Raw genomic sequence first — 23,984 nt, forward strand, 5'->3', positions numbered from 1 at the left:
AGCCGCCATGCTAACAGGAAGTTTTCATTCAGTAACTCTGGATTGTTTATTTTAATGGAACCTGTTTTTGCCTTTGAATGTTAAGTTTTATACTTTAATTTTTTGGCAATGTTGAGAGGTTTTATTTTGACTCTTTGCATTATTTAGCCTCTTCAGAGCCTTCATGTGTTTTCAGTCTGTTAAAGATAGTATTACTCCTTTTCCACATAATGTAACCGGTAGTGCTTATGATTAAAAAATAATAATTATGTGATCGGTATCGGTGATCAGCTGTGATCGGCCCTCATGGGTGATCGGAATTGACAGGAAAAAACCTGATCGGCACATCTCTAGTTGTTCACAAACAAAAAAGTTTTTAAATCACACTTTTTTTTTTTTTTGCAATCAGCACTATGTGCATGTCTGTCTATGAAACTGCTAACGTCCATCATGAACTTATTATTCAATTAAAAGTTTTTTTATTATCATTATTATTTTATGTTTTATCATTATGCTTGTGCCACAGTGTAGAAAGTTGTCGGTACCATTTGACAAAAAGTCTAATCAGAAATTGTGCGTTTCTCAGCTTTTTTTTTTTTTTTTCTCCTTTGAGCGTGGAAAGAAAATCGAAGGCGTAGTGATGACTGGGTTTAAAGTGAAATACAGTATTTTGGGGCCACAGGTCCATTATTACGCTGAACTCTGACAACCTTTTCAGAAGCCAATTTTAAACCTGTATTTTAAAGTTGTTGTTGAATGCGATTTGTGACTCTTCAGATTCTGTGTCACTTTAAGATGAAGAAGAAGAAGAAAAACAAAAGGTGAAACAGATGAACCGCTTGGCTCCCTGAAAATGCAGCTCGGGTTACACTTTGTGGCATCTATACATTCTCTGATCTCTGCAGAAGAAACATAAAATGCTGTAAAATATTTTTGTCACTCTTAAGTACCTCCAAACCATCACATGTCAATGGCAGACTATCTGAGTAAATACAAATGAGGTGAAGTTCAGTTAATTCCACCTTGAAGAAATGAGAGAAGCATGGCTACTCTGTCCTATTTGTGGTTGGACTTGTGATAACACTGATCATGTCCATTCCCTGACATCAGACAAATCACACGTAATTGTTTAGTACATCTTTAATTGGCCATCTAGGTTATGATCTCATCACTTCATGGCCTTGCTGCTCAACATGTCATGGTGTATCGCTATCCCCTGAAATACAAGAAGCCTAATTGACATTGCACAAGTCCTGCTCTGTGTGGGCCTCGGATACTGGCCACGTGGCCCAAGCCACAACATATATGACACCATGAAGGCACCAAAGTACTAGAGGTGCAGAAAAAAAATCAGACCAAGTGACTCTCCACCAACAAGTGCCACAAAGGCAGGCCCGGCGGCATGGGCGCCTCTGGAGAAATGTCAGAGATTTTGACATCTTGGAGAACAGCATGATGTTGTCACTGGTTTGCAGCCATCCATGATGAACAAAGGTGCATAGGGGTGGATAGCAAGGCATTGATTAACATAGATCTCCATACAAGAGAAAGTAAAGAAATCTATTAGTTTTGCAAACATATTGCCATACCACAGGCATTACAAGTAAATTCTATGTGTGTGTTCTCCAAATTGTTAATTTAATGATAATTTTGTCACATTTTGAAACCATAATGACCCCTTAACAAAACATTCTACAAAACACAGAAAACAAATGGAAAAAGAGACCTGTACTAGGTTTTGTACCATCTGATTGGAAATTCAAGGACTTCTAAGCAGGTTTTGAGTTATAGGATCTAACCATCAATGGAAACTTAATCTAAGCCAATATCCCTTGTGCTTGCCTTAAATGAGAAAACCATGAGTGCACAGTTAACCAGGTTTGTTCACTGGCTGAGGAGTAGGAGGAAAGGTGCAAAAGAATTAAAATCATAATCCTTCCAAATCATCACTCCTGGCTGTAGTTTTATCTAAACCATGTCTCATAGCTGACTAAAGTATTCTGCTGACGACCGGCGTTGGAAACCACAGTGTTAATGCATAGTGTACACCAAAGATCGAGTTGCAAGCATTTTGTCTCCCTCTAGTGGTTTTGAGGTGTAAATGACCTGTGGCTCAGATCTTCATTGGGCTCGATTTGGAATACGTGAATAATGGATTTGATTACAATGATCCCCGATGTCACAAAAAATGTTTATCATACCTATTTGTGTATCAGTTGTATGTGCTGTATTCATACAAAGGACATTTGGATCGTCTTTCGTCTGAGTGAACTGGGAGGTGAACCTGAACGCGAGGCATCCTTTTCAGAGTTACAGTAACTGAGCTACTGCGCTCACCTGAAGACTATAAGTCACTGTTGGAGTCCAAGATGGCCTGGAAACATGATGACCAGCGACAGAAATAGACAGACGGATTGTAGTTTGAGAAGCCATCTGAGGTAAAATGACTGATGGGAAGCTAAAACGAATAGATGGAGGAAGAGGCTAGCGGCGGCGACAGCAGGGGGTCGTGCAGGAGCAGCACATGAAACCCAGAGTGCATCTGACGATTTTGCAACTTAAAAAGACCACCTATGTTATTCGGGTACTTTTGGTATATTATACAAAATGTGAGAGAGTTCACATGTGAAGCAGAAAAAAGCTCACCGACTGTCCTTAACTAGCTTGCAAGCTTTTGACATAAGGTGTGATCTCATGTTTGGTTTAGCTTTTTATTGATAACTAATGTGTCGGTTTAATATATGCAATTATAGATCAAAGCAAAAATTGAGTTCCTGACTTTCCTGGCTGCTGAGAGCAGTTTGATACTGAGAACTCATTTTGCCACCGTGTAAGGATGAGGCATCAGCATTCAAAGTGATTGCAGAATATTTTTTTTTCCCTCCTTGTCTCTGATGGAGGACTCTGCCAGGAGTGATGAATTTCCCAGCAGAGGCCTCTTAAATCTGTCTCTATCTCTCCCCCTCCACCCTTCCTCCCCTCCTCCACAACCCCGTGTTCTGTCCTGGGTGAGCACTTCAGCTGACCGGCTGATTGATGGGTGTAATGGTCTGTCCGTGGACACGGCATCCCTCCATCCCAACCGGGCTATTCCGACCTGGTTAGAGATCCGGCTGCTCACCTGCCTGTTTGACTCATCAAGCTGAAATTTGAGGAGAGATGAGAAATGATGGGCAGAAACGCAAACTGGTGGCGAAATAAAGTAGAAAATGTGTAAATGCGACGTTACCGAATTTGGTTAGTATTTCCTACTTAACGAAAACCCACAACTCTTAATTTGGAGAACGTTCATCTTTGAATTGTGTAATTGCAGGTGGTATTTAGGTCAAACTTTGTATCTAATATCTGTTTTGTTCCTAATGTATTCCGCCAATTCTTGAAGCTACTTTGTCATTGAGGATGCAAAGCCATTAAGTGATTCAGGCATTAAAAACAGTTTTGCTTTGACTTTAATTACATGCGGATACGATTTGCTGCCTCTTTATTCACAGCAGATTACAGAATAGAGCAGAAGATGAGTGTTCAATAATGTAAGGGCGGCACTGATCTGTCTTCTCATAGACTACTGAGCCAGAAAAAAACCAACAAGAAAAAACCAACAAACTGTTGTTTACTGGTCTATCCATGTCCCAGCCCTCATCCATGCTCACAGGATGTGGATCGTAACTTAAAAGAACGAGATCTTGGTTAGAAGGAGCTAAAATTTGGGTTGGGTCTCACCATCGATCATCAAAGAATAGATTTAAAAACCAACATTTTAGAATTTAGATTTTAAAATGCTGGTCTATTAATGCACTGGCCGGTCCAGGTTCAAAATACAACTCTGAGTTGCTTGTCAAGTATGCATGCTCCTCCACTCTGGAGCAAACTCCCCGAAACATAAGATGTGCAGGAGAATTTTAGTCCTTTAAATCATGACCAAAAAAAAGTACTCTAGTTTGCTGCAGCCAGCTTGCTGACCAAACAGAATTTGACAATTGTTTACTCAAGTAGCCATGTGGTTCAGTCGGCTGTTAAAGGAAGGTAATTCTTAAAGCGGTACCGTCTGAGGGACTGGAGATCATAACTGTTCTTCTTCTTCTTCCTCCAGGTTTTCTGAGTGATTTCATTATAATCCGAACTGAAAGGGGAGAAAAATGCAAGAATCTTCTCATTCTTTCCTGAGGAACATTATTTCAATTGGGCTCAATGATTTTCTTCCACGGTGGATCACGTACTCTATTCTACTGTAAGAACAAGGCTTGGGAATCCATCCTCTTCAGTCAGACATTCAAAGCCTTTTTTTTGTGCGTGCGTGTGTGTGTGTGCGTGTGTGTTTTTGATGCAGAGATTAGATGTGTTGATTTAGTCTGAAGGAAAAAAAGCCAAATTTTATGCTGTCTTTAATCAAAGGAAACACTCAGGATGCGTAACAGTAAGTACAGTGTATCAGAGGCGAGGAGCGCAGGTGCACGGCGGTGACTGAACTGACTGGAAAGAAACGGGTTCTGAATCTTTTTGACCCAGAGTTCGTGAAGTTTCGGGAGCTGCTGCTGCGAGGCGAAATGGGTTTCGTCCTGATGAATGAGATGCAGCGCGGCTCGCGTTGTGCGTCATGCCGCTGCCGTTTAATTGTTTGTCTCCGCACCTGCTCAGGCTTCGGCTTTATTTTTTTTCCATTAGCACTGGAACACAAACACAAAAGCATTCGTAAACTGCACCTCCGGAGCATCCGAGTGTTCGTTAGCGAGACGTCGCCCTCCGCGTCTCTTCCTCGCTGCTTATTTTAATCCCTTCCCCGTCTTATTTCAGCTTTCTAGTTTCTGGGAGCCAACAAACAGATCGATCGAGAGCCGCGGGTTTGACTTTAAAAAGTAACAATGTTTTGAACTGGAATGAAAATGACTGGGATTTTTTCTTTTCTTTTTAAAGTGCCGGTCTTGCTTTGTTTTTATTGATTCTTTTTTTTTTATATATATATATATATATCTTTCTTTTTCATCCAGTGGTTAATTTTGGATGTGTGGGGAAGAAACAAGGTGAGCAAGAAATATTAGACATTATCAACCTTCCTTCATAATCCACAGCAGCATCATGAGCAGCTCCACTTCCCTCACAATATAAATATTAAGCCTGTCTGTTATAGATCTGAAGTTAAAGTCCTAATGAGGACAGAGTTGTGTCTTTTTTTTTTCCTTAAGTGAAAAGAAAACACAGTAACTCCCACTTGCTTTGTTTGTAGTAACACAAACCTCTCAAACAAAAAAATGTGATTGAAATGATATAATCCAAATCTGGATATCTCCTTCATGTGGAACCTGGGAAAAGTATTCACATCCCTACAGTGCTCTCCAAATAATCTGAAGTATGTGGCCTGCGTTTGTGATCATTGCTCTTAACGCTAGCTCAAGATTTATCGACTGAGGACCTCTTTGTTGCAAACATATTTTAGTGTCACAAAATGCAAGGCATTGTACGCCTATAGTTGAAGTCGCTGTATTTTATATTTCTTCGTTGTAGCGTTTACGTCTGTTTGAAAATTTTCATTTTTGAATATCAAACAACAAACGGAGTCATCGTTCAGAGTGAAAATCTGTGTTGAGGTCATGGCGAAAGGGTTTGCCTCTTAGTATTTTTATGGATCAATTCTCATTCTGCTTTGTTGTGATGTTTCCCTCTCTCCTCTGTCACATCTCTCCTTTCCTTTAAAGGTTATATCTACCGTGATTTCAATCCTTCCGTGTTTAATGTCGGCACTCACGGCGTCTCCTCCGCCTCCGCACGTCAGGTTTTGCCCTCTGTGGCTGCTCTGCTGTAAAGGGCGGCAGTGTTTTCTGTTTTTTTGTTTTTTTGGGGGGTTTTTTTTTAAGAAGTGAGTGCGTTCGCTTCTCTGCACAAATGCACGAAAGTCGCAGTCGACCCCCCCATCTCCTCCTGCTTTTATCTGCCGAGCAAACTCGAGGCTTTATCGACAATCGGTGAGTCCGCAGATAGTTCTGGGAGCTGAAACAAAAAGCCGAGTGATGCTCAGGTACATGAACTTAAATCCAACTGTCTGGCAAGCAGCTTCGGGTGGCCGTGAGTTCTTTCGTTATGCAGGGAAGAAGATAAGTCTGAAAGGTAGACAAACAACTCTTAGGATTAGAGAAAAGGAGCACAGAATTTCACAGAGTCAAAATCGTGGTGGCTTTTCTTTTATGAGGTTTTATAACTCAGTTTCTTTTGTTGTTTTTTTGCTACTGTTACAGGTTAGGCGGACTTGACATTCCCACAATGTTTCTTCAGTAAAAGTATTGCAGTTTCCCATTGTAAAACCAAAATGTTCAATGATTTTAAACGACAATATAGGATAGTCTGTGCTGCTACGAGGTAGCAGAGAAGCAACAACTGAATAGAAAAAAAATGCAGTAATGCTAATTATTAGCTACAGTACTTTTGGATTGCCATTTCACGTGTTGAGTTTGACATAACTGGGCTGTAGCTGCATCTGAATCCTACTGTGTCACTACGTTTTAATAAATTGAATTGATTGGAACTTAATATAGACTGAATTTGACTGGACGTAGTTGAATGCACATTGGACCCTGTTGTCTTGTGAAGGGCTCTGAGATGACAGTCGCTGTGAATTAGTGTTATTCAAGCGTAGCATTAGAGGTAAAGACATTTGTGTTTGATCCTTTATCTCTTTGCTGTAAGAAGCAATCCTTGTCAATAAATGGCATCCTTCCACCAGCCCTTGTTGCAAGTCAGCCAATGAAGTTGTGTTGGTCACTCTGGCTTGAACAGGACTGGTTGTAGGCAGGCCTCAAAGTCTGGATGTAGTCTCTGATAAACACTGCTTTGTGGGGAAGATTTTTCTTTCTTTGACGTAGTATAGAAAACAACATGAGTTCCGGCATGTTGGTGGCAAAAATCACTCACTTATTTCATTGGTTTCTTATTTAAGCTTTCTCACTGCTAAACTGTACAACACCTACAGTATTCTGTCTCTTTGACTGTCCAGTCTTTATAGAGTACCATAATATTAACACTATATATACCTGGTTAATTAGTCAGCTGGAAAAGTCACAGCTCGCCAATGTGTCTTAAAATGGCTAATAAGAGGAATAGGGGTACTCCTTTAGTTTGCACTCCATTACATTCTGTTATTTGTGTTGAGAAATGAGCTGGCTGACCAGCAGTGTACAGCTGCTTCTAATTTACCTTGATTAAAAACAAAACCAAACAAAAAAAAAACAACTAGTTTTCTGATCTGTAGAAACACAACTCATTTTAAATAAACATAAGAAATTGTTTGGATTTATTGCAACTTCTTCAAACGTCGCATTCTCTGACCTTGATGTGAGTTTGCTGGGATGTTCACCACTGGGAACTTTGCCAGTTCTCTTAACTCTTGTCCTCTTTCTCGTTGTGCAATGATGGACTTCATATTGTGTGTAAGTGGCCCTGTAGCCCCTCCTGATTGATGGGCAGTAGCAGATTATTCCGGATGTTTCTTTTTAGTCATTTTAGTGGTGGTAGTTCACTATAACACTCATTGGTAGTTCCATAGAGGGAAATCTGTGTTTCCTGTTTAAGCAAATCGTCATAATTAGCTTTTCTCTGTGAGAATTTATAATCGAAACTGAAGCTAAAAAAAGGCATTCAGACAATATAAAGAAGACGATAGTTTTACTCAGTTTCACGGCATTTTGCAGACTTTCATCAAAACTTATTTTCTCAAACTAAATGGTTTTTCTCATTTTAGATGGTGCGAACCCCTGGGGACAATCAAAGGCAGTGAACAAGTTCTTGTTACTGTAGCGAACAGCTCAGGATTTTTTTTTTCTTTTTTTTTTATGTAGCATAACACAAACATGATTCCTGTGGGTTTTTATTAGATTTGCTTCAGTTACAGCAAATAAACGCACTGCATTGCTTTGTAATGAGTTTCTCATGTTTTACTGTGTGCACCGAACTTCATCTTCTTCCATTCTGGCTACAGACATTTGTGTTTTCAGCACTTTCTAAATCAAGGATATTGGTTCATTATGTGCACCTTCTACATTTAAAGACCACATCGGTTGTGTCGGAGCCTCGACGTGTCATGCAATCTCTTCTTTTGCACAACGACTAACAATGCAATCACTGAGGGATACGGAGGTGGAGCGAAATCCCTCTGCAAAATGTTCCTTTCGGCCTGCAGGTAAAGTCCCTGACATGTACGAGCTCAGCAGGAGAGAGCGTCTTTTGTATAAATTAAATAGCTGAGAAAGTCGAACTACACAGCAGAGTCGCATAACAACAATGTGGAAACAAGTCGAGCCTGGCAGCTCTGTCTGTTATGAGCGTAGTTTGAAAAGGGCACTGCTCTTCATCTGCTGCGAGCAATTACAGCGGCGTTCTCCTCTTAGGTTACAACTTCCAGCGTCGACAGAGCAGGTGTCAGGAGCGTGACAGCTTGTGCACACGGGAACAAAAGAGACGGAAAATAAATGGATGTACTTGAAAAACGGATTGTGCCTAGATTTACCTTTACTACATTTATTCAACTTAAAAAACAAAACAAATCTGTTACTTAATATTTTTCTATGCTAAATTGTACTATGCTGTACTGAAGGATGTTATACTTTCTTGTTGTATTCGTTAAATAACCCAATGAAAACACGTTCTCAGGTTTCTCCACCATAATTATCAGAGGCGGTTTTCCACATATTTGTCCCTTGTTTCACAGCAAACTCGGTGGAGTGTTTGTTGCTGAAAATCTCAATTTTGCTCTCATCTGACGAAAGCATAGTTCCAGGTAAAGTCCCAGCCGAATTTGGCGTGTTCCACTCTACGTGTCTTGTCTTGGTTTTTGTGGTTTGTTTTCTTTATATCCTTTTAATTTGCTGCTCAATCTGTAGCTACAGGTAAGTTTAATCAAGGAGCTTTTTCCTGGCTTTTAAAGATCAACACACATCTGCCTTACCTGAATGTTTGTTTGTCTTTCTAGTGTAAAGTTGATCGTTCATTAAGCAGAAGTTTGTAGACATTCTACAAACTTCTTTAAAAAGAAAAGTTTTTTTTTTTTTTTTAAATTAAACTTGTCCAATTTTCTTTTAACAGGTTATTTTTGACCAACCGCACCAGTAAATAAAAAAACCTACGATAATTTACAGTTGTCATGGTAACATAAAAACCCAAGCTGTCTTTGTGAAGACAGTCATTTGCACTCAGCATAATCACCAAAACTCCATCAAAGAAATGAAATGTGCTATGATGGGAAAGTGTTGACGTCCATCCTGAGCCAATCTTAAGCTTCAGGAAAAACGGCAATTAGACATTTAAAGCAATTTTTAACTATAATTTCTGAAATGCATCTACGTGTGAATTGGGAGCCAGCATGTAGTTTTTCTAACCAGCACTTCAGTCGTCCTTTTTAAAGCTCGGGTCTCTTTTATGATTAGATAATCTTGGCTGCGACATGCCAATACTTCGGTTGCCCGTCGCCAAAAGAATATTTATTTCAATCCACTGCCAACAGTCCAATTCAGCTTAGACACATGAACAGAAACAAACTATAAAAATGATGCACGTCTCTTCAAGATACAGTTTAATTCAGGGATTTTAGAGGAAACAAAATACGACTTGGCAGGGTTGGGTTATAAAATAAACGTCCCAATCTTTGAATATCTCCGAGCTGTTTGGCTCCACTGTAAACGTAAGATATGGCCGAAAGCCTAAACTGGCAAGCCAGGAGGGGAGAGCTTTAAACGGAGAAGCGATCAAGTTGACCCGTGGTAACTCTGGAGGAGCAACAGGGATCCACAGCTTTGGAGGGATAGTCTTTCTACTGGAGAAAGACTATTAGTTGTAGTTAATAGTAGTTTACAGTAAGCCATGTGGAAGAAGGAACTCTGGTCAGACGAGAACAAAATTCAACCATTTGCTTTTCCTGTAGAGTGGGGTTTGGACAATCCATAACACTGCACATCATCATTCCACAGATGTAAGTAACATGGTGGTGGCATCGTTATGCTGTGGGGATGGTTTTCTTAATCAAAGACAGGGAGCTTGGTTGAGATTATGGGAAGCCAAATGAAGCTGAACACAGGAGAGTCCTGGAAGAAAACCTGTTAGAAGATTTTAAGATTTGAAAGCCAAGCACCTGGGGAGCTAAACACAAATGGCCAGAATTTTCTAAGATCGCCTTCATTTTAAAAAATGTATAACTTGACGTTTTACTTCACAATTATGCTTTTTGTTGTGTTGGTACATCGCATAAAACCTGAAGAAAAACTGTTGAACTTTGAGGATCTGATGTGATAAACTGTGGAAAGAAACTTTGGAAGGCAATGCATAGAGAGGCAGAATGGGAGTCACGTTTGTCTTTCTGCTGCCGCCGGTGAAAGAATTTTTATCAGCAGCAATAAAGACCTGAAGACCTGAACTCCTAAATAGAGCATCAATATAACTGTACACCAGCAGCATTACGATAAGCCTCGTGAGTCAGATGAAGTAATGGTCTCGGTTTCATCAGCCTAAACTGTAATTGACCAGCAGGAAGGGGCTGCGTGTCTCAACAACGACGCGTTTCGGCTTTTTGGTAATTAGGACCGCGTGCACATCATGTTCTCGTCATAAGGACTAATATCATCTGAATAAATTGTTTAGTATGAATAATGAAGCGGGCATATTTAATTCATATAGCTCTGCCCTCACACTGTTTATGGATGTAAAAAGAATCGGGCTGGACTGACGGCTCTGCTCTCACGGATCTTCTTAATAAAACATGAGAGCTCTTAAGCATCAACATGTGGAACGTGAGCAAAGTCCGTCTTTCGTTTCCACTCCGGGTTCCGGGAGCCGCCCTCATCCCGGCCTCTTCACACGGCGGGCTGATAGCTTCGCGGCGGCGCCCGTAATAGTGCGTGCCCGCTCTTTGATTGGCTTCATTTACATAGCACCTTGGCAGGGGAGCGGGAGCCGAGCAGCGAGGGGCGTTGGTGAGGCCCGCATTAGCATTTCACATGCTCCACGCGTCGGCATCGCATTCCGATCACGCAGCAGCACCCTGGCAGTTAAATTATACATCATCCTGGTTAGCGAGAGACTTGTTGATGTGCGGGTTCGTCTGCATGAATGTTGAGATTCTGAGGATAACACGCTGAGACAAGCTGCATGTATGTGAGAGGCACATGGAGACTGAATGAATTATCCAGCACATCATCGCATCACTCATTTTGTTTGTGTGTGTGTGTGTGTGTGTGTTAGAGGAGTGAGTTTATAGGCCCCCAAAGCTACAAACCATAATATCAACTTTAATGCAGAGTTGGCCAACTGTAGATTGAAAATGTCACTGTCAGAGAAAAAAAAAAAATCACTTCTCTGAGCTGAATCCAAGCAAATCATGAATCTGTACCAACATCTCTACACCATTATATCCTGTAATCCCGCAGCTTCTTATGGAAGAGTTTTTATGTTGGAATGTTGCCTTATTGGCAAGAGGGAATAGTTTCCTCTGTGGAAAGCAGAGGTGGATAACAGCAATGAAGAAATATATCTCTGTGAAGGTAAATAATAATAAACCCAGTGGTTGCAGGAATGCTGTTTTATTACCACCTTTTTTTTTTTGTTTTTTTTGTTAAGAGAGAAAATGTGGGAGAATCTATTTTTCATGGTGAAGAATGCTAATGATTTGGAAACAAGCAGCTAGATGTTCCAAAGGTTACCCCTGGAGATAAATTATCCATAAAACACTAGTTACAGTCGGGATAAAGCAAGTATTGAACACCGCCAGTGTTCTTCTGGTAAAAAAAAAAATAGTATTTTTAATGCAGCTGTTGAAACGACATTCACACCAAATATTTCTACCAACATGACTAATCCACACTTACAAAGAAGTTGAAGGAAATGAGTCAGTAAGTTAAATTATGTACAATAAAAAGGGAATGATGCATGGAATAATTGATGACAAGGTTTACTCATCATTTTTTTCCATTCTTTCCTTTGTTGTTAGTATGTAAAACAGCCCTACATTTTCATGTTTCCCCCCCCAAACCTTCCTGTGATTGCGTGTGTGTGTTTAGTATTTTAATATTGACCCTTCACAGAGTTTAAGTAGGTCAGTGTGACCTGCATAATGTGTTGACTTCTGGTTTCTGATGCTGAAAATAATCACAATAATAATTTATGAAATTGCATATTTCTTAAATAAGTAAATCTCTACAAGCAGCTCTTTTACTGGTCACCACTGATCAGTCAAAAACACAGATTTCTGTTACAAAATTATTAAATTGGCTGACTCTACCACAGATTATATATCATTCAGTTTGCTGAACCAGACGAACATCTAAAACAGGATAACCTCCCTATAGGACTCAGTTTGAACACCGTAGTGTTATTGGCAGTGTCTGCCTAACATAAAGTCACCAGTGAGAAACTTTAGGTGGTGAAACATGACACCAAGCTCGCTCTCCGGATGTGGAAAACCACAGCGTTTAACTTTAAACCAGGTGAAAACTGTGTGTAGCTCCAGTTCTGGTTAAGCAGTGGAACCACTACAGGGGAAAAGCTCCCCGCATTTTTATAGTAGATGAGGGTTGGAAATAAACTGAAGTCAAGAGAAGTTTCATTTTAAAATAAGCCTTCACAGGTACTGCAGAAGTGGCTGCAGCAGACGGAGAAATGATTTCCTGTGTGTGTTCCATGGATATCCAATACAGAGAGGCTTTCCAAAGCTAAAATGTCACACCTGTCATCGCCTGTGAGGATAAGGAGGCTCAATTATCCCTCCTAATACACCCACCACTCCTTTTCATCCTTTCATTCTCTGTGTTTCTTCTGTTGTCTCATCTCTCTCTGCCCTCACTTTGTTCCTTCCAGTATTTTCACGTCCGTACAGTTAATTAACGAGATCTCCCCCCACAGTCTGTTGATCTATGAGCAAGCAGACACATTCCACTGCAGATCTTAATATATTTGGCATCACAGTAAAAGGGATTGCTGCCATTGCTGCTCTTGATGTAACCGGCTGTTTTTTGTTTTGTTTTGTTGTTTTGTTTTGTTGTTTTTTTTAAATAAAAACCTCAACCAAGCATTTATTAGAAAAGGAAAAATAGCTACTCTTATCCAGCAGATTCTGATATGATGCATTTAGGCCATAAATGCAGAGGTGTCAAACTCATTTTTCATTTTGGATCATATCAAAAATCTGAATGTTCTTAAAGTTGTGCCAGGTTGTGCCAGAATCTATTGATGGAACCCATTAAACTGTTAAAATATCAATAAATATATGTTGGTTTCCTAGAAATGAAATAATAATGGTCTTGATTGATTTTGTGGTTGTTTTTTTTTATAGATATATAAAGATAGATTTTTTTTCCCAACTGAGAAATGTTTCATCCCAAGCATTTTCAGTTTCTGCATCAAAAAGTCCATTTAAATAATTTGCGTGTAGAAAAAAAATAAGCTGAAAAGGAGTACATTTCTGGATGTTCCGTCTGCAGCAAACCCATGTTGCAGCAAACAAACAAGTTAAGGTTGTTTTCACCCTTGGAGTTTCATGATTGTGTGTGTAATTTTAGTCTCTGTCCAGGCAGCCATTGATTTCATCTGATTTTGTGCCAGATAAACACAAACAGCTGCTTATTTGTCATGTTACATAAGGTTGCGAGGATAGTCGTTAGAATTTTAGCAATTAAAATTTGGTGTGATCAGAAAACAACAACAAAAAAACGCTACTTAGTCTCTTCTGTGAATATTTATTTGATGAAATAATTTCAGGGAAGACTTAACAAGCTTTGGTTGTAGACATAATATTTCCAAGATTTTTTTTTTTTTTTTTCTTCTTCTTGTCTCTTGAAGCCTGAGGGCCTGCCAACCTCAGCTGGCAAGGATTCCCACCTAATAAAAATTCATGCTGAAAAATTTATCGATTCCTTCTGCAGGGCTTGCAAATATCAGCAATGTTTGCTGCATCCGGACATGATGCAAATATTAGGCATCGCTGGCCTTTAAGGTATTTGCACTGTACGTGAAAGACAACAGTCGTGTCGTGTGAATCCAAATTGAATCTCTTGGCCGAAGGTTCACCTGCTCCGGGTCTTCAGTGGGGAGAGGTCAGCGTGACGCCGATGAGCAGAGATAAGTGTTGGCATTTCTGCTGAGAGAGCAGCACGTCAACCCCCCCCCCCCCCCCCCCCCCCCCCCCCTCCCACTGTGCCTTGCTCAAAGTGGCTGAGGAGAAATTGAACTGTGGCTGGCGAGCAGCAGCTCTTTAAATTGCTTCCACTTGTGGTGTTCCAGTGCTTGAGCTCAAGAAAAGGGCAGATTTAGTTTTTTTTTTTTTTTTTTTTCCTTTCTCTTTTCAGCAGAAATGTTTTTTTTTTTTTTTTTTTTTTTTTGCAGCATTGAAATACCTCCAGGTCATTTCAAAGTGGTGGAAAAAAAAAAAAAAAAACTATTAATTTTTTTTTTTTTTTTTTTGTGGTTTTTTTTGGGAAGTGAAGACAGAAACTCTGAGTGCTGAATTAGTTGCAATATGTTGATTTAGGCTGTGGATGCAAACGCCACCTAGCCGATTCCACTGAGCTGCACCTTTCAACGTGTCGCCGCCGAGTTCAGGAAAACGTAATTTTGAAGGAGTGGGAAAATGTTATGCCTTCTTTTGGGTTATTTCCTCTCATAAGAGGGCAAAGTTGTTGTTTTTTTTTATAGAATGTTGAACCGCTTATTGGATAAGAGATATAAAAAGTTCTAAAGTTAGATAAAATATTGCTTTCCACGGGGCCTGCCTTCAGGTATTGCCTTTGTAATCAGCGGGGAAGGGTGAGTCAGAGGGCTGACTTTCAAATTTCATAAAACAGTTTCTCGTTTGTTCTCCGGGAGTAAACGTCCCTGCCGATTTTCTGGGAAGGAGTGGGAGGCATGCTTTGAGTGACAGTTGGATCGATGGAAAGAAAATTTAAGGGAGAACAGAAATGGTGGTTATTGTCGGGCCGGAGATGTGGCGCAGGGGGAGGCGGGTGGGAGAGCAGAGTAGATGAAATGGCCCAGCTGAAAAAAAGAAAAAAAAAAAGGTTTTCAGGAGTATAGTGCGGCGGTGGGCGCTCAGAACAAGCTGGCTGTCAGTGCTAATAGACTAAGAAAGATGGAGGGAGGCTACAAAAAGTGAGAGATATTCAGGCCAAACAACCTGTCAGCTTCTCCAACGGTACAGAAACCAGCTCAGCTGCCATTTTCTGAGCAGAAAGAGAAAGAAACGCATCTGAGAAAGAGTTTGAAAGATGCCTCAAATAAAAAAAACAAAACAAAAAGAAGAAGAAGCGATGCTGTCATGTTGGGACGCAGATGGTGCAGAGATTGAGCCAATGCTTTCTCAGAGGTTCAGTCACCTTCAATAGCTACAAAAACAAGAGCCACCTTTGTACGAATCGGTTTTTCTTCGAGTCCTCTGTTTTCTCGCCGTCTGTGGGCCGGTTTAATGAGTCACAGTCACTTCAGTAAATGCTGCTAATTCATAAAACTGCTGTCGCATGGATCGTGGTCGGTTGTCACCATTTCAACGGTTGATGGCTAATGTCTGAGGCTGGGTTTGAAGAAATGCCGTTTGAGAGATGCTGGTCATCTTCATGTTGGGTTGGCTATTCCAAGCTTTGCCACAGAAATCCTATTCAAATTCAAAGTCAGTTCAAAAATACTTTATTGATCCCACAGGGAAATCAAAAGTTGTTGTAACTCATTCTTTTCGATTCTTCACAAAGACTTATTGAAGATCATGATGGCTTTTGGCAGCGGTCCGCGTTGCACTCAATACATGTTTTTATATTCAGTTATGTGTGTATACAGGATATTGTTTTTATGACAAGGCCAAGACCTTTAAAAAGTGCCATACACCCATATTAAGTTTTAAAATGTGAATGTAAAGATTGTCTTGAGATATGAACAGCTTTCTGACTCACTTCTGGGCTCATAAGTTTTTGATATTGATATTGATCTTTTTTTTTTTTTTTTTTACACCTCATATTTCACCGTAAAATGTTATCTGCAAAGTTTGTGTTTGGGGTCAGGATGAATGTGTGCAGAGGAGCGTTTATAATTGTTAAAAAAAAAAAAAAACCAAAGAAAGAAAAGCTGCTTAATGCCTTTATTCTCTCTTTGTGCCGTTTGTTGACACTTCTAAAGACGTTCTCATTTGCTCGACTCTTTGTCGTCTCCCCAGATATCCGCGGCCTGCAGGGCTTCCTTGATCAGACGTCCCGTCAGGGCGTTGACGTTGCGTTGCAGCGGGTGGACAGGAACATCAGCAAAGTCTTCACCAACCTGTTCACCACCATGAGGACGGAGGAGCTGAATCGGTACCGGGACACGTTACGCAGAGCCATCCTTCTGCTCAGCCCACAGGGGGCGCACACGTTCATCCAGCAGGTTGGTCTTCCACTTTTCTTTCCTTTAAAAGGACGCTGTGTTCTTGAGGACAAGTTGATGGTTGCTCACGCTACAAACACGTCCGTCTCCATTTTCCTCCACGTTTGCATGGATTTAAACGACCGTGTGAGTGGACAGAGTGTTTCCGGTACTTCCTGTTATGCTAGCGCGTTGACAGCAAAGAGTTCGCGAAGTTGGATCGTGCAGCCTTGTATTCTTGTGTGCGTTTGACAGCGTCCGCATGCAAAGTGGAAAACAACAATACTTTTTTGCGCGTCGACATAAATAGAACTGATCAGAAACAAACAAAAGGAAGATTTATTACATTTCTTATGAATTGAACCGAGATAAATATGTCAAAAACAAATATTTCACAGCATTTTGAGCTGAACGGTGAAAACATTCATCCGTACCCACATGATGAATGACATCGCAAGATGATGAAACCCACTTTGCTGGTGCGAGTGATCTATGGAGGAGTTGCGATTTGATGTTTTTTTTTAAATCAGCATCCACAGAGAGTGTTTCCTGGGTGTTTTGCTATATTGGAAAAGTGTCAAAAATGTTGCTCTGCGGCGTTTTGTGGGAACATAACAGATACGACAGGACAGTGTGAACACACATGAGCTAATCAGTTTCTGTCACATCTCCGAAGCAGCGCCCCCTCAGCTTGCAGCGTCCCTTCCAATCTTCGCTCAGCGATGCACCAGCAATCCTCCGTCAAGCGGTCAAACGTGCTGCATGCATGTCTGCAGGCGGAAACAATCCGTCCTGTTCCTGGAACGAACATTAAACATTAAGTAGGGAGAGACAAAAGGGTGAGTGGAAAATAGAGCCACACGGGCACCAGAACAGAGAAGAGCTGTCGTTTTCTAACACTGCTGCTGTTCTGCAGCAGATTTGTTTATGATCTTTTCATTCATTATATTATAATAATCTAAGAACATGATGCAAATACCACTGCTCCTCCAACTGACCCCTGCTAGTTGTGTACATTAGCACACAATGATCGCTTGTCAGTTCAATTAATAAGTCCCCAAAATGATGGAGAATGCAGAAAATGAAACAACTTAACAAAAAAAAAAAAAAAAAAATTGTAATTCTCGTCTTTGCTCTCTGTATCGAACACACTGCTTGCAACATTAGGCAAGTGTTTGTTTCTGAGTCATTTCATGTTTTTGGTAATATCTTTTTTTTGTGATCAAAATCATGTTCTTATGCAATAATTACACAAAATATTAAGATGTGATGAAATAAAGTATTTAGGGTATAAACTGTAGCGGAGGAAATATGGAAAACCTGAGATTAAAAGGTAAAGTGACAGAGATGTGAAGCAAACAGGTTCTCTTTAGGTAAAAGAGCCAAAACCTGATTTCTCTGTAGGACTAACACTGCCAAAATTTAAATGGAGAACATCATTAAATAAATGGTTCTGTGAATTAATTTTTTTTCCCCCCAAAAAAAATAAAAATCTAACACTATTTGTAATATGTCTAGGCAGTGTTACTTTTTCACTTTAACTCATAGTAATGCATTTAGTGAAATATTTATATATATATTTTAGGTTTTTTTTGTTTTTGTCCTGACATTTACAAAAGCAACAATGAGTTTTTAGTGGGAGCAGCCTGAGAAAGAAACTTAGGGTATCTTAAAGGAACAAACATGGAAGAGATCTATAAGAGGGAAATAAGAGTGCAAGATCCACAACAAGGTACATTAATAAACCAAAAGTGAGTGCTTGTAGTGGGGAGAGAAACTCTCAGCAGGGAATAAATGAGTGTTTAAGGAGATCAAGAGAGCGTGCATGAAAAATTGCTGTTTGTCTAGCATATCCGTCCATGTTTTTTCTGCTTTGCACATCTCGGATCAGTAATCATTTGTTCACCTGCCCAGTTGGTGTGCCTGTTTGCGTGCATGAGCTGGTGTGTGTGTATGAGTGTGGGGCCACCTGCAGTGACAGATGGAGCTGGTTTTGCCACAGACACCTTTCCAGAAGCTTTTGCAAATGAGCTGCTGTGTTTTGCTCAACATTTATGACCCGTTTCATTTTTCAGTGGAACTTCTGTCTGTGGATCAAACCGAAGTGTGTGGCTTTTAATTATTTACGTTGTTTTGTAGGAGTCTCAGAGTACTGCATTGTGGGCGAGCAAACTGTAGGAGGAGATGTTTAACTCCTGTACGTTGATAGGCGCTTATTTCTATTAAAATATGAATGATCTGTATAAATGCATGAACAAAACACAGGCTGAAATCCAGGTGTACCTGTACAAGTGCTCTGTTGGATGCCATGTTACACTGCTGCCTTGTTTTCCACTTTACATTTAGCCAACTTATATTCTCCATGGCAGTTTTTGCTTAGAATAAATAAAGAATTGAGTTGATATTGCCCACACACTCCTTTTACCAGGATTAGCTGAGGGCTGATGCACTTTGCTTTAGCAACGTCTGCTGTCTATAAAGTGAACCTGACTTATTATGTGCATGACCATGCTGGAGGACAACCAGTCACAGCTAACGGCAACAACAGCTCACACCCGCTATCCAGCATGGCGGAGACAGAGTGATGGTTTGGAAATGTGTAGCAGAAACAGCAGTCGTAGGAGGAGATGTCTGAGGCAAAGATCCAGTCAAAGTCCAGACCTCAACATGTCTGAAATGATTTGCTCATCAGCAAACTTCAAAGAAATGAAGCGTCATTGGAAAACTACTAAACTATGACGTGAGAGAGTAGTACTAAGAGTTTTTTTGCTTCCAAAGAGGATTCTTAAGCCTGCTGGATCAGGACCAGGGTCAGGACTATGATGATGTAAAGGAAGTTTCCCTGCAACATGGTTGTAGATGTAGTAAATGATGAAAACTGTACGATTTTAGAGTTTATGGTGTTTTTTTATTTTTTTTTATTTCCATAGCTAAATTAGGTTATTTCAAACCTTTAAGTTGTTGGTTTTTTTCTCCACAACTTCTAAATGTATATTGATTTTGGACTTGAACATATGTCACTCCCAGGCATAATCACAGGAACAAAGGTGCTGCTGCAGAAATTATTTCCGTTATTTCTGAATGTACATTCAGAAATAACGGGTTTCTTCTAAAGTTGTCTCAGCACTGTTTGTTTTTTAATGATCAGCTTGGAAGTGTGAAGAGTTTCACTGACCTGACTCTACAGAAGAGAAGAATTAGGGTCACAGGTGAGGACCTAATCAGGAAGCAGGAATCCTTCAAAAAAAAAAGAGCCTCCCATTGCTTTTTTTTTCCCCCGAAGAAAGAAAAAAGTAACAAGAATAAGACTCTCCTCTGAGGTTGTATAAAAGCCTGGTAACCAACATACCTTCCCATAATGCAGTCCATTATGGGAAGGTAATTTGAGCAACTGTGATGTACAAAGGAACAGTAAAGTGTTCCTGCAACCCCAGATGCCCTTTGTTCACTCAGAGACCCAGAAATCAGGGCTTGTTTCCTTCGTTGATAAGTGATTTGAGCAAGAAGACATTGTCAAAACTCACTTTAAAACTTCCAGCGAGTAGACTCCAACCGTAATGATTGGTCACCATTCTCTAACTTTTGTCCAGCTGCACCATTTCTCGGAATCCACTCCCATCACAGGGTTGTTAAACAACACTGCACTAGAGAACAAAGGACAACTCTGGTGGCTGCCTCATCCAGATGAAGAAACTCACAAATAAATGTTCGTGTTGCCCTCCATTTGCTTTGAAACAGTCAGCACCTCGTTAAAGGTGTTGTCGCTAAGCTAGGCCCGAAGTGGATCAGGTTTGGGCTTTAAAACCCCAAGATGACACGGAACCTTTGTTTGTAATATTTCAATTATGGAAAAGAAAGACTTTTAAACTCATGCTGGAGAGCATTACAGCGTTGCTGTTGGTGGGAAATAAATTACTGCATTAAAGATGGAAATCATTCTCGCCTTAGATAATTCAATGTATTTGCTTTAGCTGACATGCAAGCTCATCAGTAACACTAATCTTACCAAAATGTCCCAAACACACGAGTACACAAAAGTCCAGATTAAAGACAGGAAGGAAGAGGAAGAGCAACCTCCAGCTGAGCAGTGTGAGACATTTAGGGTTCAGAAACCCATCCTTACTTTCCTATCACAACTCAAATGTTGCATCTTCCACCTCAGATGGAAGATTATTTTATTTTATTTTATTTTTTTGCTTCTACGCCTGTGTCTTCATGCAAATCAGGATATAATGGTTCACTTCTTCTGCTGTCTGTCTCTAGAAGTCAGGTGAAGAGGCAACAAGAGGCACTGAACCACACACAAAAAATCTTTAGGCCAATATGGCATCTGCTCCACAGGTCTGTGTAGCTGCATTTAATAATCTGAATATTAGTAATATTAAAATGATGGCAATAATTAGTTGGATACCAAGAAATAGTTTTGGTTTAGTAATTTGCTGCTGTTGGTCTTGGTCTTGGAAGAACTGCTTTTGACTCTATCTCTGTTCACCAATTTGCCAAATGGTCATCACTTGGCAAATTGGCAAGTTTTAGTTTATATAATTAGCTAAAATTCTTACATTAGCATCAGTCACACTGCATTGCTCTCAATTTAATGCTGCACCAACTAGGTTTGTTGTTTATTCGGTGATGCTGTCATGTTGGTACAATTGTTTCATGAATCAGAAATATCACAAACCCAAAGCAGACCATTTGTGAATTGGAGATCTTTTTTGAAGTACATTTATTTTAATGAATGAATGTCGGTGGAGTCTTTTTCATTTCAACTTAGGACGAGTAAAATCTTTTGCCCAACACTTCCAACATTGAGTCTGTGTGCGCATATAGATGCTCTTAGCACATACACCTTCTCTAATAGTGTTAATGCCCTGAATGCAAGTGTCTACCACAGAGTGGGAGGCTGTATCACAGAAACAATCGACTTGTGTGTGTGCGCCTGTGTGTGTGTGTGTTTGTGTTTCCAAGTTGAGACATTCATTAGCACCAGGACATGTCGGGCGTGGGAGGGTGAGATCAGGCTCAATGAAAGTTCCTCTCCTTAGTGATGTCATGGAAACCTGTTAAAAGCTTTGGCAAGTTTTCACACCCATAAACTCACACACACACCTACACGCACACACACTGGTAGCTACCTGCAGCGTCTTCATTGGAGTTTAGATTAGGCCAAACAAATCCAACCGAGGTCAGGTTATAGATCTAAACTTTATCTTGATCACCATGACGACACAAATGTATTCTTGATTTGTTCTCAACTCAGAGCCATTCAGACTCCAGAGACGACTTTCATACGTTTCAATTTTGTCATTAAACACACCATCTTAAAATATGTTCCCTTTTCAGCAGAGATCATGTTGATGCAGTGTTGATATTAGCCAAACCACAAAACAAAGTAATCTGCATCTAGTGTGCAGGCAGTCATCTGAGTCATTGTTTATTGTCGACTATTTAAAAGAGCGCAGGCCTTTGTTGCACTCGGTAATACTTTGCTTCTGTTTTGCATGTTTTTCCGTTTTCTCTCTTAGTTCCTGTCCATTCACTGTTGAATAAAGGCTACTGGAGCCTGACATATTTTATAAACAAAAACACATCCTCAAGACCTCAAACCTCTTAATACATTGATTTATTTAATATAAATCCATGTATTTCAACTATTTATTTCTTTTTCTGGTAACACTTTATTTGACTGACATGTCACTGTCATAAACATGACATAACACCTGTTATGTACATGATGGAGTCTTCATGAACGTCTACGACTGTTGTCATGAAGTGTCATTCGGTAAATAATGACACTTTTAATGCAAAGTTGCTCTAAAACCCGTATTGAAAGTCCATTAAAAGTACTAACTTTGCATTAACATGTCATTATTTACAGGTTAGAGTCCATCCTGTTCTTTCACCCAGTAAAACTGCTTGTGAAGCGTTTAGGCACTTCCACCTGTTTGTCTCTGTGTTGGCGCCTCTACGTGAAACACAGTCAGCTGTCAGTGACTGTGTGAATCATTATTAAGTGTGTGTGTGTGTGTGTGTGCGCGTGCGTGTGTGTGTGAATCCACGCTGGGAAATTAACACCAGACACAAACACACGCAGACACACGCGTGGTCGGCTGTCTTCACACTGTACCGTGTTGGCGAGAGTATTTCTGTCTTCAGTCGCTGGCGTCAGACTCTCTCTGCTTCCTCCCGTACCAAACTCCAGTCATAATCTCATTCCACATTTCCTGGCTGGCTTTGATGGGTTTTTCTCCCATCTCCCTTCCCTCTCCACACTTCCCTCTCCTCTTCTCTCCTTTATAAACTCCTTTTGTAATGTTCATTTTCTTTTTCTTCAGGGTTTCCTCTCTTGTCCATCCTCCTATTTCATGGAAATGCAAACTTCACACTTGCGACAGCTCAGATTGATGGTTCTCACAAATCAGAATTTTCGTGGGACAATTTTTCATTTTTTATGCCTTAAGAAATAATAATGTGACAAAGCTCTTAACTGTCTGGACCACCCTTGGTATAAAATAAAATAGAGACGGAAACAGACTATGTGATTAATTGCGAACAATCTGTGTGCTGTCCTGGCTATGAGTTTTCAATTTTTCACCAGCTGGATAGCAAGATAATGACGCCCCAATAACCAAACTTCTTCTTTTTACTTGTTTATTGAGGAACGGCCTCTGACCACTGCCTTCACTTTGGCCATAGTAAACTGAAATCTACAGTTCATAGCGATTTGCTATTTTCAAATGGCAAATTGCATTGTTTGTTAGCCAAAACTTTGAGGTAAATGAAAAAAAGTGTTCATAAATGACATTATCATTACTATAACCCAGTAATCTAACTGTGCTTTTTTTTTTTTTCTTCTTTTAAACGTTAAAGCAAAGTGCGGCGCAACCGAACACGGTAATACGTCAGTCACATGTTATTACCTTTCTCGTCTAGAAAAGCTGCCCATTTGGATTTGTTTTGTTTAGTTTTGTTTTCTTTTTGTTAAGTGTCAGAAGTCGGATACATTAAGCACAGCTATTGCACTCGGAGACTCGAATGTCTGTCAAAGGGATTGGTGTCCAGCCAGCTGCAGGAGGTGAATGAATGCACCAAGCTGCTGCTTGTACACTGCGACTCCCCACTAACAAAGAACAAAATGTCAGTGTGTCTCCACATCCAACTCTATTATCCGTTTGATCCAATATTGTGGTTCCTGCAATGAAGTCGCACAAAACTTTTTTGAACACACACAATTTCATTTCCACCTCGCCTCTCTCTCCGTCTGGCTGCTGAACTTTCTTCATTAAGTGTGAATTACAGAATAATTAATTTCCGTGTCATTTCGGTCAAACTCCCTGCAGATGGGCTTAACAGTGACCTGATCTGCATCGCTTTCCACTATTATCTTGCTCAGCATCTTCCCTCTGCCGTCCTCATCTCCCCTCTTTCTCTCCAAACTTTTTGACTTTTATTTGACCTAAAAAAAAAAAATAGAAGGAAGGTCAGAAGAAGAGCCACCGGAGAAGTGGAGTGGAGGTTTCGCTTTGACTGCAGGAAACGCCCTGACTGACAGGATCCCACAAGTCCGCTGAGCAGTGATGATTGGCAGTGCCTCACAAACCCACAGCTCTGTGTGTGTGTGTATGTGTGTGTGTGTGTGTGTGTGTGTGTGTGTGTGT

General features: G+C 40.3%; 1 protein-coding gene across 2 annotated transcripts in view; it reads left to right on the forward strand.

The window, feature by feature from the left end:
* The window catches only part of grid1b (glutamate receptor, ionotropic, delta 1b), a 473,055-nt gene that overhangs the window by 325,003 nt on the left and 124,068 nt on the right, over positions 1–23,984 (forward strand). For both annotated transcript variants that reach the window (XM_016678067.1, XM_007565215.2), the window contains exon 4: positions 16,142–16,347. In XM_016678067.1, coding sequence (XP_016533553.1) covers positions 16,142–16,347 — 206 coding nt within the window. The remainder of the gene's footprint in view (positions 1–16,141; positions 16,348–23,984) is intronic.

The sequence above is a fragment of the Poecilia formosa genome, unplaced genomic scaffold, assembly GCF_000485575.1.
Source record: "Poecilia formosa unplaced genomic scaffold, Poecilia_formosa-5.1.2 Scaffold173, whole genome shotgun sequence".
Taxonomy (NCBI): domain Eukaryota; kingdom Metazoa; phylum Chordata; class Actinopteri; order Cyprinodontiformes; family Poeciliidae; genus Poecilia; species Poecilia formosa.